The following is a 14,711-nucleotide window of genomic DNA, read 5'->3' as shown; positions in this document are numbered from 1 at the left end:
GTATTTCCTTCCCTGCATGTGGAACCCTGTGCTGGTCCCCACTAATCTCAATACTCCAAATTCTGGTCCCCTTCTCTCAGCCCTGGACACATGCAAACTGAATGATTTTGATCCTGGTAAAGGAAATGTTAAAGAGCAGCAGACCATCCAAGGAAGAGACCTAGGATGACAGAGCTATTGGCCTTTTTTCCCTTCACTTCTGTCGACTTCATAATTTTGCTAATTTTTCTGCTTTTTTCACTCTGCAAAGAACTAGGTTTCCACTCATTTCACTTAAAAAAAATGTTTAGCAAGAGCAAATTACAAAATGCTTATTGTAGAGAAGAAAACATGTCACCCACCAGAGAGAATGCTAACGGGCTGGGTGTATATGTACGTTTAAGTAATTTTTTTAATCAAAAAACAGATTAATTCAGTATATATACTTCTGCATCCTGCTTTTTCATTTGCTATTTATTTGGAGCTCCATCTTTAACTCTGAGTCTCCAATCACTAACGTGACCACCTGTTAGGCATTCAGGCAGACTCCAGAAGTCTGTGTGAGGAGAGATGCCTTCCCACCACCCCATCCCATTTCAGTAGGAGGTCAGTTACAGCCAAAATGTAGCTGCCCACAGCCGAAGTCCTCTCCTGCAGTGGTGCCCTGTGTGATGTGATGGGCTTCCCAGAAGCAGCAGAATTACCTGAGTTTTAGCTGTGATCGCACCTCTCCAAACTCCAGCTGGAGCAGTTCATTGTAACAGGCCATGGGGCTGGGGTTTTCTACATACCTCTACAAACAGAAAGGGGATTTTGTGGATAAACAAATGTGCACCTTTAAATTATTATAATATATATATAAATCATTCTTTTCAACAGACTTCTCCAACTTGGTAGCTGAAATCTAAAAAATAATTTATCTTTAGTGATGAACCGGAAATGAGAGATGAAAACATACTAGTATCAAATTTGCTTTTAAAAAACAGCACTTGCACAGATCTGAGAATATATTTAAAAAACCACTGAGTTGCACACTTTAAATGGCTGATTTGATCAACTATACCTCAATAAAGAAAAAAAGAGACAAGACAGACAGACAGAAAGAAAAACAGGCAAGGCATTTGCTGGAAAGAGAAAAAAATTAAATTAAAAAATTAATTTAAAAACTATAGAATAACCATTTAATGGAACAGCACACAGCTGTTAAAAAGAATGTGAATATGTACTTACATTGAATGATGTATGAGATATATTGTCACATGAAATGAAGTAGAAATGGAGAACTGTATTATAATTATTTTATATATATCTTTTATAAAAGTAATATTACATCAAGTTTAAAATAAATAGCTGAATTGCATGGTATGTGAATGGTATCTCAATAAAGTAGTAAATAAATGGAATTAGAAAAAAAATAGGGCTTAAGAATACTTTTCTTTTAGTGCCTTGAAGAGGATTTTTTGGTGTCTGTGTGTCACTGGCAGAGGCTAGAACAAGCAGAAGGAAGAAATTTAATAACTAAAGTTCTATTTATATTAACTTTCAGAATTTATTCACTTATTCAAGGATAGCATATGTCCTCTTTCAAGTTGTGCAAGCTCACAGTAAGCAAAAATACGCTTATACATATCTGCGCAGCTGCATCTCCCAGAGGTAACTCCCACTCAGGCAACATTTTCCTATATTAACTTCAAAGGGCAGCTCAACTAAGCTGACAGAGGATTACCCTCCACAGCAGAGGTCTTGGCGGAGCCATGGCTTTGCCCAGTCTGTCTTATTGCTGTGGAATAACCTTTACATAATGGAAACATCCCAACAAAGCAAATAACATATTATGAGAAGCCTGAACCCATTCTACCACCAAATTATATATTTCACAAAGACATCTTAGAAGTCACTGTGCTCTGTCATATAGTTCCATTCAGATGTAAAAAAGACAAGACCTCTGCAGGCCACTACTACAAGCCAAAGCTAGGCCAATCTGGGACATGGGGCATGGGGCCCTTGTGGAGCTCCTTCTGTCACCAGTGAAGCTATCCCCCTGTCTGAACAGTGATCAGGGTCTTGTCTGTGTGTCAAGCAACCTGAAAAGCTAGCTCCGGGTTTATGCCTTAAAAGCTACATAATTCTCATCGAGGCCCTTAACCTTCCCGAGCCTGCTTCCTCACCTGCAAAACAAGACAATACTGCTCCCACCCACCCACCTTAGATGACCATTGCAACTCTAACTACAAACTGCTGCACAGACATAAAGCACGGCAACTGCCGTCCCCTAGAGGAAAGGCAAGGCCTGCTGGCCATGGGCACGATGGGCCCCTGCAGGGCAAAGCACAGTCCTTCTCACCCACAGAAGTCTGAGAGGTGACATGCCTACTAGTTCCCATCAATGGAGGGGAGGAGAGTGCTCCCTGCCATTCACTCCTCAGTCAGCTGTGACCCCACAGGAACACCCAAGAACACTGCCCATCTGCCCGGGCGCCCCCTGCTGACCCGGCAGGAATAGGGAGAAGAGGTTTCTGGGCAGTGTGTGCCCACTGCCAGCAGACAAGGGGTGAGGGACTTGAGATAGACGGGTCCCCAGTGTCCAAGGGCTTGCTTGGACTAACGTGCTCTGCAGGCAAGATCTTGGGACACGAAGACATGCATTATGTATAATGGCTCCCACACATGCAACCAGTTTTCACTGGGTGTGAATGTACATATTCAAACTTTTTTATCCCAAAGGTGGACATCAAGGTTAAAATGAGCACATGTGACTACAAGTACAGCATCTTGCTCCTGCTGTCTACCCCTCCCCGTCACTACCTCTGCTTTGTTCTTACGTCTAAATATCCTATCTTTCCTGCCCTTCTCCAACTTTCACTCATGTCCCAAGGATTTCACAAGTCCAGAGATCTTCAGGAATCAGGCTGCCATTCCCTCTGCTTAAACAGCAGCTGGTCTCCTCTCTCCAACCTATCAACCCATCCCACACAAGGGGTTGGGGCCACAAATTCTGCACACTCCTGAGCTGACTCAACCTCACTTTATCCACAGCACATTACACCCACCGACCTTGCTGGGCCCCACCTAGTGGTTCTTAACCCTTGGCTGCATATTAGAATTCTCTGCAACCTTAAAAAATAATACCAGTGGTGCAGGCCCCTCCCCACACCAAATGAAACAGGATCTCCACCAAAGCTTTACAGGGGGCTCTAATGCACAACCAGTATTGAGAGATACTAAACCTGAACCTTTGAGATTTTAGTTGGCAGATGCTCCAGTGCCAAAGAGGCAAGCAGGTCTCCATCCACTCTGAAAACCTGGGCAATGGCCAATCCATAAAATAGCGGACTGCTCCCTGAATCCCAAAGATCTCCCTGCAGTGATGGCTTTCAGCTCGAGGGCTGGGCTCAAGCCTGGGCGCCACTGTCTATCAGCCATGAGACTGGGGAGAATCACCTTCCCCCTAGGTCAGGATGCTCTGCTCTGTCACTATGCCCTCTGTCAACTCAGTATCCTTCTGTAACATGAAGGTGTGGGACTCTGCATGAGAAGATCAGTTAGCACGCATGGTCTCTGAGGACTGGTCACCCACATACAAAGTGGTGAGCCTGCTGCTACCTCCGTATTCCCTAAGTCATGGACCTCTAAAATTTTAAAGCTTCTGTGCTCCACAGGAAAATGTACCGAAACACAGTTCCAGCAAAGGCTTCAGGGGACATCTTGATTAAGTGGTACAGTTGAGAGGGGTGGGAGTGTGTGTGTGATGGTTATTTTTCAATTTTCAAGTTAGCTTCCTGATAACTCAATTATACTAAGAAAATACAAGGGCCATGGTTAACTAGACTTTCTACCAGGATACGCTTTCCAGTCCTTGCAGCTTGCTGATGGAATTTTTTGTGCAGAATTTCAAACACACAAATTTCCAACACTACGTCTACAAACCCCTACAAATAAAAAGCTTAATGACTTCCAAGGGCTGTAAGTAAGCAAACAACACAAGGCAAGATGAATAATCTAGGCCCCAAGCTTCATTAGTTTCACTAGAAAGTAGAAGCATCTAAAGCCCTTGTTAAAAAGAACAGACAGTTTTGCAGCCTAAGAGTAATAATATAACGATCCTCCAAGTTACCTGGGGAAGTTTTTTTCCTCATGAGGATGCTTTCCCCAACAGCTTAGGGAGGGATGATCTAAAGATCCACTGGGAATAGGTGATCTACAGTTTCCAACCTGGGATTCTTAAAGGAATGCTCACCTCCATGCCGGCTGACTTGGTTGTTCCCACGCAAGTTAACATGGATGACTGGAGGTCAAGGAATGGGGACAGGAGCTGATACGTGTGTATGTTGTGGGGGGCGCCGGAAAAGGAGACCCACAAAGCTATATGTAATAATAAAAATCTAATGTGTGCTTTTATATAAAATTACGTGTGTATAAAACAAAATCCTAATCCACTTTATCTAATGTTGATATTGGAATTTCTGTGTTCCTTTCGTCTGCATGTACTGGCTACCTCTTTGTTCCTTTATTTATTATTATTTTTTTGTTCCTTTATCATTAGCCTTGTTTTATCACTGTCTTACAAAGTCATATAACTGAACTTCTGTAACCCAATCTAAATGGCTTATCCTTTTAATGGGAGAATTCAGCCCATTCCCATGCCCTTGATTTTACTCCTATCTTAGTGTTTATGACGGATTTCACACTGTTATTTCCTATTCCTTGGGTCTTCCTCCCCATAAACCTTGAAGACACCTGGGGTTTGCTCAGTCTAGAATTTAAACACTGAGCTGTCACTGGATGTTATATAATGTTATATAAGTATATACGAAGATAAGTATTCTACATTATATGCACGTATGCACACCTGGGTATGGACATACACCCTCATTTTTTAAAGTATTTATGCTAGGTATAACAGTTAAGGTTATTTTAACACACTGAAAATATTATTTCACTGTTTTCTATTTTCCATTTATTGCTGCTGAGAAGCCAGCTGTTAGTCTGCCATTCTTCTGAAAATAATTTTTTTCTCTGAGTTTAAGGTCTTCTCTTTGTTTTGTTTTTCCACTATGATGTGTCCTCTTTGTATTTACTCTAGTTTGGTATTTTGGAATCTGTGGACTATAGTCTTTCTTCAGTTCTGGAAAATTCTCTTCAAATATACTGCCTTTTTCTCTCTCCTGTCCTTCTGAAACTCCAGTTACATAAATGCTAACCCTACACACTGTATCCTCCACATTTCTAAACCTCTCTATTTTCTATTTTTGTATCCTTGTATCTTTGATAATTTCTTCTGATCTACTAAGTTTTTAAATTTTCAGTTATTATATGTGTATTTCTCAAAATTTAATTATGTTCTGCTTAAAATTTGCTGTGTCACTTTTTATAGTTTTCTATTCCTTGCAGATATTTCCAAGCTTGCCTTGTCTTTTATTTCTTGACATGTAATAAGTGTATTTGTTTTATAACTCAGACCTGAAAATTCTAATTTCTGAGGGGTGTGTGAGTCTGTTTCTGCTGTCTTCTTCCCCTCCTGCCAGTTCTTAGTTGCAAAGCCTTGCCTCCTATGGATTGGTTAATGCTGACTGAGTGCTACCTGCTGCCCTTGAAAGATTATTTGCAGAGTTTCTCTGAGGCCAAAGAAAGTGTCTTCCTCTGGCGAGAATTTGTATTTGCTTCCGTCAGATACCTGGGAGTGCTACCATCCAGAACTGCCGTAAACTAAACTCAAGGCTTGAGGTTTCTGGTCTACCTCATTGATACTAATTTGGGCTATAAATCTGCCCAACAATCTGCCGCATGTAAGCTCTTTCTATCATGATTCCCAAGGCTCACTGGTAACCAGCTGACCAAAGCCTTCAGGAGCCCTTTGGCTTAAGAGAAACCAACGGATTGGAACCAGGGGTGGAGAGAAAGGGAGCCATCTCAGGCTGGCCTTATTTCCAGAATCCTTGAACTGGCTTTAAGATGCATGTATACATATAAGCATTATGACAACACATCCTACTATGGTATAACTTTTAATGAGTAAGCCATTAAAGGAGATTTTACTACATTTAGATGACTTTAGGTAGGCATAGTTTTGAGAGACTAAGAAAGCAAAAGTATTGTGGATTATTAGATTACCAGATTACAAAGTTAAGCCAAACTATAACACAGCACGAGGACAACAATTTTTCCCTTCAAATTAATTCAAAGCAACTATTGGGCTCTAAACTAAGATAAGGTCATTTCTCACACTGAATTATACTTGCATAACAAAGATGTGGGTACATACCCTTGTAAAGCCAGCAGCAAGGAGGGACATTACGGATGATTCTTCTCTATCAGCCCTTCAAAAGAACACGATGAATGGTTAGAATAAGTTTTTATCAATTACATCTCACCTCTTTAACTATTCACTAATTTACATAATATCATTTGTCATACAATTGAGTACTTTTAGATGAGTTAGATTAATATACAAATCAAAAGTATAAAGTTGAAAATAGTTTTCTGCTTTAGTTTCATATTTGGCTTTTTGGTAGTATATATTAATGCTTGAAATACAGAGATTACACCAACAGTCAGAATGTAGTAGTGACAATATACCTATTTGAGGTGTAAAAATTTTAATTTAAACTAAATTATTTTTATTCTTTCCTTACCTCCAATTTTAAAATGAAATGTAAGTTTCCCCTAATTATGTTTAATTCAAATCCTCACAGATATTTGAAGTTAGAAGTCCCTAAGAAATATGCCTGAAAAATAATCATCCTTTAGGAACGAAATTCTCTCGTAGTCTGCCTATTTCTAAAGTGAAAGTCAGTCCAAAATCATAAAACCTAGTATGAGAGTAGAAACTCCTGCCATGAATTTAACTGGCAAAGTAAAAGAAAATAAGAAAAGAAATGAAAGCTTAAAGGAAAAAAGAAAAGCCAAACTAAATAAAAAGGGTGATGCCTGTCACAGCCTGCAAGCTGTTATTCAGGCTTGTTAAGAGCAAGAATTACACTGACACTTGAATCTCAACATAAAAAAAGAAGAGGAAGAAGAAAGAAAGAAAAAGAAATCTTACCTGCGAACTACACCAATAATAACTGTGTTTTCTGAGAGTTTTGATGATCTGATAGACCTTTAAAAAAGAGTTTTTAAAATAAATTTAAAGCAATTCTTAAAAAAAATAAATACACAAAAAATTTTCGTAGAACAATTAAAGGTGGGGGAGGGGTAGAAGGGGGTGCAAAAGATCCCTTCATACTCTGGAGTCACCCTCTTGGCTACGTGATGTTTCTCTCTTTGGGGGACAAACTCCTAACCAGCATCCTTGGTAACCCTAACAACTACGGGGTGCGAAGACAACAGCTAGCCCAGGTGATGTGTCTTCCCATGGCTCTGGCCTTTGTTAACCTAAGCTGTTTCAGGTGGAGAATTTTCCCTACCTGGGGTTTATGTGAGAGGGGTTATTTGTCCCGTCCCACCAAAGGACAATGCAAGTTTACGTGTATTACACAAGCTATGGCTGCCATTATGGTGGGAGTGAATAAGCCCAAGGGTCAGCTCTCCATTGCATTCTAAGCAGCACAAAGAAGAGTTTCTAGGTAGAATGCACATAAAAACAGTTACAATAAATATTCAAGCTAGGAAACGCAAGATAATCTTATCAGTTAGGAAGAGGAGGATCAATGCCTGACAGGAAAAATGAAGAATGAAAGACAGGTGGAGAAGAGTAGAAGACATTGCTCCACTGAAATTACCCAAGGACTACAGGGCTCCCCACAGGGAATGAATTCAATCCTCCCGGAGAAGCAGCTTCCCAGGAAGCCATGCGGAATGAAAATCCAGCCAAGAGATCAGAGATAAATGTGACAGGAGTGGAAAGAAAAGGAACTACTCCACTGGAGATATGCAACGGCTTCGACCCGTCCTGCTCTGGGGAAGAAAGCAGGACCTGCGGAGAAGGAGGACCAGGCCGCAGGAAGAGGGAGGAACTTGGCCCCTGGACTGAAAGGAAGAGGACTCACATGGGAGGGTGACTTCAGAAGGAGGAGAATGGAGTGGACCAGGCCCAGGCTGCCCCAGCCAAGTCAGAAGCACGCTGGCCTCCTGGAGACCGTGTCCAGGATGGGACAGAGAAGAGCTGAGACTGACTGCATGACTTCAGTTCTGTTAGTTCAAGAATCACTTGTGTCACTTCTGAATCACAGAACACAGAAAATGATTTGAGTGACTATTTCTCAATTCTCCCAAGGATGGTGCATAACATAACTGTTTCAGATGCATAAGAGAGAAGTCAATTCATCATCTACAATGGATGCGTCAGCTTTGGCAAAATTGCTCTGTAAAGGGCCAGACAGTAAATATTTCAGGCTCTTCAGGCCATATAGACTCTGTCACAACTACTCAATTCTGCCACTGTGGCCTGAAAGCAGCCAGAGACAATACATAAATGAATGGGCCTGACTGTGTTCCCCTTTGCCTACCCCTGCCTTAGGGCACTGGGGCCTAATTTTCTCATGGAACTCAGCTTGAGAAAGGCTTAGAGTCCAAAGGTAGACTAGATCTGGGGTAGGGAAGTAGCTCAGGGATGGAAAAGTAGCCCTCGGGACCAACCAGTCTCATGGGACAAGCGGCTCCCACCTCTCTCTCCCCCAACATATCCACCTCTCCCAGTGTCCACTCTACTCCTCCAGCTTCCATCTGCTTCTCCAGAGGGAGCCAACCTGAAGGGCACTCTGCATGGCTGTACTGGAGGAGCCCTCTCGACAGGCCGCTGCAGGGCTTGCTGACCATGTACCAATCCCTTGTCCAACCACAGTCTCCCTGCCTGAAGAGTAGCCATGCTCACCTTCCTGGAGGAGGAGCCACACAGGAAGGGCTGTTTAAGCTCGGTAGGGTGACTGACATGGCAGACACTCACACAGACAAGGCCAGTTCACTTTCCAAACCTGTTGGTTAGTACTCACCCTAGCACTAATCTTAGCTAAGGAAGGAAAGGCGTGGACTCACAAATGGTTATTCCCACGACTTCTCAGGACACTGTATTTGTTCTTATGTTTATATTTCTATCATATCACCAAGGTTTAGAGGGAGAAAAGGCAATTTAAGTGTGCAGCCAACCATCTCAAACCAGCTCTCATCTGTTTACAAGAAAAATAGAGATCTAAGTGGAATAATAGCAAGTGAGAAATCAGCAGATGATCTCAGTAATAGTTTTGGATACAGGGATGGGGGCACTGGGCTAAGGACAAAGTTTGGAAGGAAAGACCAGATTTCCTGGAGACAAGCTGATCCCTGCAAAGGAGGTCTAATGCTATATGAAAAGGCAGAGGTGTATTCTTAACTTTTTCCGATCTGCAAGAAGGCAGAACTGGCTAGGAAATAGTAAAGTCAGGAGTCTGGGTTGAAAAATAACACTCTTTACTTTAGAATTCATGAAAACTAAGAAAGAAGTGATACATCATCATCAAAATGCATACCCAGACAGTAGGAAGGAAGATTCCAAGAAGTCAGAAAACAAGATGGGGCATGAGCCACAGCATGAGGTTCTGAAAGGCTGCACAAGCATGCTGGGAAGCTCTCAGAACCATGCTACGTGGGGTAATATTTGGATTTGACCTGATTATGCATAACAGAAAACTCCACAGAATAGTGGCTTAAATAGGACTTGTCACCCACATAAAAGAGGTGCAGAGGCAGGCAGCCCAAGGCTGCAAGGGCACTCCACAGCATCAGAGCCTGGCTCCTTCCATCCTATGGTTCTCTATTATGGTCTGTACGTGGTTTCTTCCTCATGGTCCAAGATAGGTGCTGAGCTCTAGCCATAATATCCACATTCCAGACAGCAAGAAGAGGGGTATGCACTCTCCCTTCAAGGACACTTTCCAGAAGACGCACATGTCACTTCCATCGGCCAGTTGCAAGAAAAGCTAGGGAATGCAGTATATTTTCTAGGTGGTGGTATTTGTAGCTAAACACCAGGAATTCTATTGTTAGAAAAAAGAGTAGAAATAGGTATTAGGGGGCAACTACCAGTCTCAAGATACACTAGGCAACTACAAATAATTCTGATGGTCTTCACCTACAACTGGAAAAAAGGCCACATTATGGAGGCTTACTTGTTCTTACAAGAACATAATAAAGCCCTTTAATGAGTTAAATTTTACAGGGGAGGGTATAGGTCAGTGGTAGAGTGTGTGTTTAGCGTGCACGAGGTCCTGGGTTCAATCCCCAGTACCTCCATTAAAAAAAAAAAGAACCTAATTACCTCTCCACTACAAAGAAATTAACACAACACTGTAAACCAACAGTACTTCAATTTAAAATTTCATTTAAAAAAATGAGTTAAATTTTACAAGAGCGCAACTCCATTACTTGTACTTTGCCACTGTTCCCTCTGCCATGTGGGATAAGTTTCAGGCTGAAAAGAATGGAATTTGCAACAGTAAAAAGGATCTGCAGACCAAGGTAAATTCAGATATTGTATGAAAGCATCCGGCACTCTGAGTTCAATCTTGCTTCTGCATTCAATATAGATTTTAATCCTGTTAATGCATTTTGGGTTTCTGTGAAGTGCTTTGTTTCCTCCATCTCCCTTTACAAAACGTTTCCTTTCATTCCAGAGCTCTGCTCCTGTTGCACAGAGAAATACATCTTCATTTCTTCTGAGTACACTAAGCACATGTCTTCTAAAAGGGTCTTCAGTTTCCTATAGAGAATAATTTTCTTCATCCGTAAGGCTGTTTTTCCCTCCTCCCATAATTTGGCAGCTTTTTACACGTCTCCATCTCTATGCTGTTTGCCCATCCTTCAACGGCAGTGACGTCAACCTGGCAAAGAGTCCTCAGCAGAGAGCGTCCAGGGAGTCTCCCTTGCACCCTTTTGCTAGATGGTCGGCATTAGCAGCCGTCCTCCTCTCAGGTCTGGGCTTGCAGGTCAGGTCAACAGGTGCAAGTTCATGCTCAGAGAGCACTGCCAGCAGGCATGCACAGGTCTGCTTCACAGAGCAGATTCCTGGTCTGCTCTCTCCCATTCTCTAGCTAAACCTGAGAACTGGTCCTGTCTGCTGTTTTGAAATTGCAATTATGTGAAGGACTATTCTCAGGCTCCTATGCCTCTGCCTCTTCTTACAACACGGTAGGAAAAGCACATCTTCGTCCATCTCCGTCTGCTCCCTGTCTTGGGTTTCCTGGTAGATGTAGGAAGTAAGAGAAGGGGCAGCAGGGACAGCACGGGCTGGAGGCAGGCCCCTGGCCAGTGCACAGAAGTGCTGGTGCTGGGGTCTGGTCAGTGCAGCTCCAGCAAACTCGGCTCAGCAGGACACAGTGGGAGTGAAACAAAGCCTCTTCCTACTTCCTTCCTTCAGGGCTGCTGGTATTTCAGCTTCAGAGGCTGAAGTATGCAGAGGACGTCCCAGGAACAGGCTTCTTTGTAAGTCCCCACAGCACAAGAGGTACAGTGGGTATTCCTGTCCTTTTCGGTCTCCCAGCTTCTGACGTATCTACCATCTTATCTTTGGTTTGTTAATTGCTGTGGTCAGTTTTTGTCTCTTTTATAACCTTCATGGGTTGTTTGATAGGAAGTTGGGAGGAGGCACTGATACCAGGTACCGCACAAGATGGCCCACAACAACCTCACAGCTGGCTGACTTGCTTGAGTACTTCTGTCTTCTGCTCCACTCTCCGGCTGGCAGCCAGAGGGATCTCCCATTACGCTCTGGATGCTCCCCTGCATAGAATACACCAAGGTCTCAAATGCCTACTGGGCAAAATCCGAAGCCTTTGGCTCAGCACACAATGCTTTTATGATCAGGCTCACGTTGGCTGCTCCAGCCCCACCCTGAGTCATGGCCCATACCTGCCTGATCCAGCAAGCCACTGACCACCAGGCAGAGGACACCTGCCTGTTGCTACACATGCTGCTTCCTCTACTCGGAATGTTTTCTCCACCTTCCTTCCTTTCAAAACTCCCACTCCTCCTTTGGGGCTCAACTTAAATATCCCCTGTGAAGCCCTCCTTGACATGGGCACCGGCAGTGCTTTGTATGTATCTCCTCTGTCGGCATTTATGACACTGGACTGAAATCGTTTGCTTGCCCTGTGAAGGTATTCCAAAAGGAAGATGAAGGGACAGAGCTCTGCCAGGGCTAAGGTCTCGTGAGCTAAGTGGAGAGCAGGCTCAGGAGGAAGAGCCTGGAAAGATTCCTTAAAAGGACAGTCCAGAGTGGGCAGGCACCTGTAAAGGGATGCTTTTAAGGGAGATAAACCAGGTAAGGGTGAGAATCAAGTTGAAACTGATGTAGGGAAAATAAATTAGGGTCCTCTCTTGCCTCTAGATAACTCGCCACAAATGGCACAAGGACCTCCCAATCCCCCCAAATCCTCAGCTGACTAAGATAATGTGGTAGAACACAGCTAGTGAGAAAGACTTCAGATTCTTGGCCAGGACTGGGACACAGTCATCAGGAAAGGAGGATGGTGGGGAGTTGTGGTTATAGAGATCTGCTTTTGGCTGGCACAGGGGAGATGACTGCTCTGCTCACTCCTCACTCGTCCACCAAACTTATGCTTACAAGAGCTCCTGAATGAAAGAAGGCACTTAGAGCAGCCCCCTCGATGGGCTGGAATATGACACCACACTTTGTGAGGAGCCACCGACAGCAGTGAGGATGTGCTCCATCCTGAAAAGACCACTCCTGTCCTCAACTTTAGAAACCCGGGGGAGGGGATAAGAACGTTCTAGCGACCTGTGGGCCAAATACAACAAGGTTGGGCTCAACATGAAGAACTTCTGAAACTCAGAGCTTTCCCCTGGGAAACCCTAACCCCCAGCAGAGGCTGGACGGAAGGCGGTGGGGAAGAGGACATGCATACGTGACAGTATATGCTTCTCTAAAACTACATATTAAGCAACTCAGGTCACATTCCCTATTTTACAGTTGTATAAATTTTTAATTGACGTATCAATAAAATTTGGCTGAATGAATTAACCCTATTTGTTTAGAATATTCCCAAAATGTGTAACAATAGTACATTTTCCTCCCTCAAAAAGTGGAGCATAATTGTATGTTATGTGTATTTTACCACACACACAAAAAGTAGAGCATAACTACCATAACTTAACCTTTCTTTTATAACACAGGGTGATCTAGCAGCATCAGCTCTATAAGAATTGATTTCCATTGTCCAGCACATACCTGTGGCTAGGTTTGTACCTGGACAAGAAGCCAAGTTTTCCCCAGCACAGCATTTCACCCTCACTTCACCTTTTCTATCTGCACTCTCTTTGGCGCTCCTTAGACACGTCTCCTGCCTCGCAACAGCGAACCAAGACTACAAGCACCACATAACTAAGATATTTTCTTCCCTTCCTCTGAGTGCTATCCATCAGATGTGAGAGATAGAAAGGATCTTGGAAACCAAGTGTTCCAAATTTACAGCTGAGAGAACACATCCTCAGAGAAAGCAGAGTTACCCAAAGGCAAGCAGCTGAGGCTCCTCTCTCCACCTGGGTCAGAGCTCTCTCCACATCTCTTGGGCCATGATCCCTCATGGACGTGCTGTCAGATAACACGTCAAACACATCCGGGCTGCAGTGACAATGGCTAACTACCACTAACCAGACAGGTATAGGAGAGGAACACACGCAGCATGGGAGGTGCTAGCTTAAGGCCGGGGGAAGCTCCACTGAAGGTGGCTCACACCCGCATGAAAGCTACCTCGTTTGACTGCCTGAAAGGGGAACTCTCACTGCCAAGGAAACAAGCGCATGGAAGTAACCATGCACCTGCAAACAACCTCTTGACAGGATGTCATGTTCCTGTCAGCTCAGTTTATAACCCTTGTTTGGTTTTTAATCTTTTCTATCTCCTAAAAATCAAGATTTAAATGTCCCTAAAATTAATACATTATAAGATTTTATATTAAAATTATGATTTGTCTTTTCCAAAAGTTTTCTACTAGATATAGTTACTGTTTCATTTTGCCTTGCTTCCATCAGCAGCAAATGATTTTCTTTAAAAAATACTTTTCTTAGATTTATGTCTGCTACCCAGAATTCTCTCACAATATTGATAGCCTTCAAGTATTACAAACAAGGAATATTCACCTAACATTAGAAGACAATTTTAAAACTTTTTATAACTTTAAAAACATCTGGGAAATTACAATAATTCTTGTTGCAGTAATATACAGTGACAGTGTATTTAATTACATATTGGGTTTCATCCTTAATAATGGTCTTCATTCATATTTTCTTACTGTTTTAAGCAAAGCAAACAAAACAGAAGAGATAAGAAACACTCCTTGAAATAATGATATTCTAAATGTCTTGCTTATTTTACATGCATGGAAAGCAACTTAAGACTCTGAACTTGACTTAATGTATATCTGGGCTGCATTTATGTCATAAATGCCCATGGGACTGTTGAGGCCTGAGTCTCAGGCTTACCTGCATAGCGCCTCTGCATCCAGCTGCCGGGGATTTCTGTGGTCTATGATAATGATGTCATGATGTTTGTCCAGGAAACAGCCAAGGACAGTCTGAGCCTCCTTGGTAACTGTACACTTAAACCCTGCTTTTTCACATGCCCTACAGAATCCATTACACTGGTTATCTTCTTTGGTAAACACTAAAAGTACCTGAATGAAAAAAGCACGAACACTTTTTAAAAAAAAAAAGATGTTGTTAGAATTATTTCTTAACAAGAAAACTCCCAAGTGTTTTCCAGGCACGTACACAGATGTGAACATTACAATCTGCTGAATAAA

The 14,711-nt window shown here is 42.7% G+C and overlaps 1 protein-coding gene across 3 annotated transcripts in view; it reads right to left on the bottom strand.

Moving 5' to 3' along the window:
• The window catches only part of PDE8A (phosphodiesterase 8A), a 117,652-nt gene that overhangs the window by 37,701 nt on the left and 65,240 nt on the right, over window positions 1–14,711 (bottom strand). For all 3 annotated transcript variants that reach the window (XM_010955119.3, XM_074354161.1, XM_074354160.1), the window contains exons 3-6: window positions 14,392–14,582; window positions 7,022–7,078; window positions 6,242–6,296; window positions 684–772 (exon numbers count right to left, since the gene is read on the bottom strand). In XM_010955119.3, coding sequence (XP_010953421.1) covers window positions 684–772; window positions 6,242–6,296; window positions 7,022–7,078; window positions 14,392–14,582 — 392 coding nt within the window. The remainder of the gene's footprint in view (window positions 1–683; window positions 773–6,241; window positions 6,297–7,021; window positions 7,079–14,391; window positions 14,583–14,711) is intronic.

This window comes from Camelus bactrianus, chromosome 27 (genome assembly GCF_048773025.1).
Source record: "Camelus bactrianus isolate YW-2024 breed Bactrian camel chromosome 27, ASM4877302v1, whole genome shotgun sequence".
NCBI classification, from domain to species: Eukaryota; Metazoa; Chordata; class Mammalia; order Artiodactyla; family Camelidae; genus Camelus; species Camelus bactrianus.
This window is presented reverse-complemented; position numbering and strand designations above follow the sequence as displayed.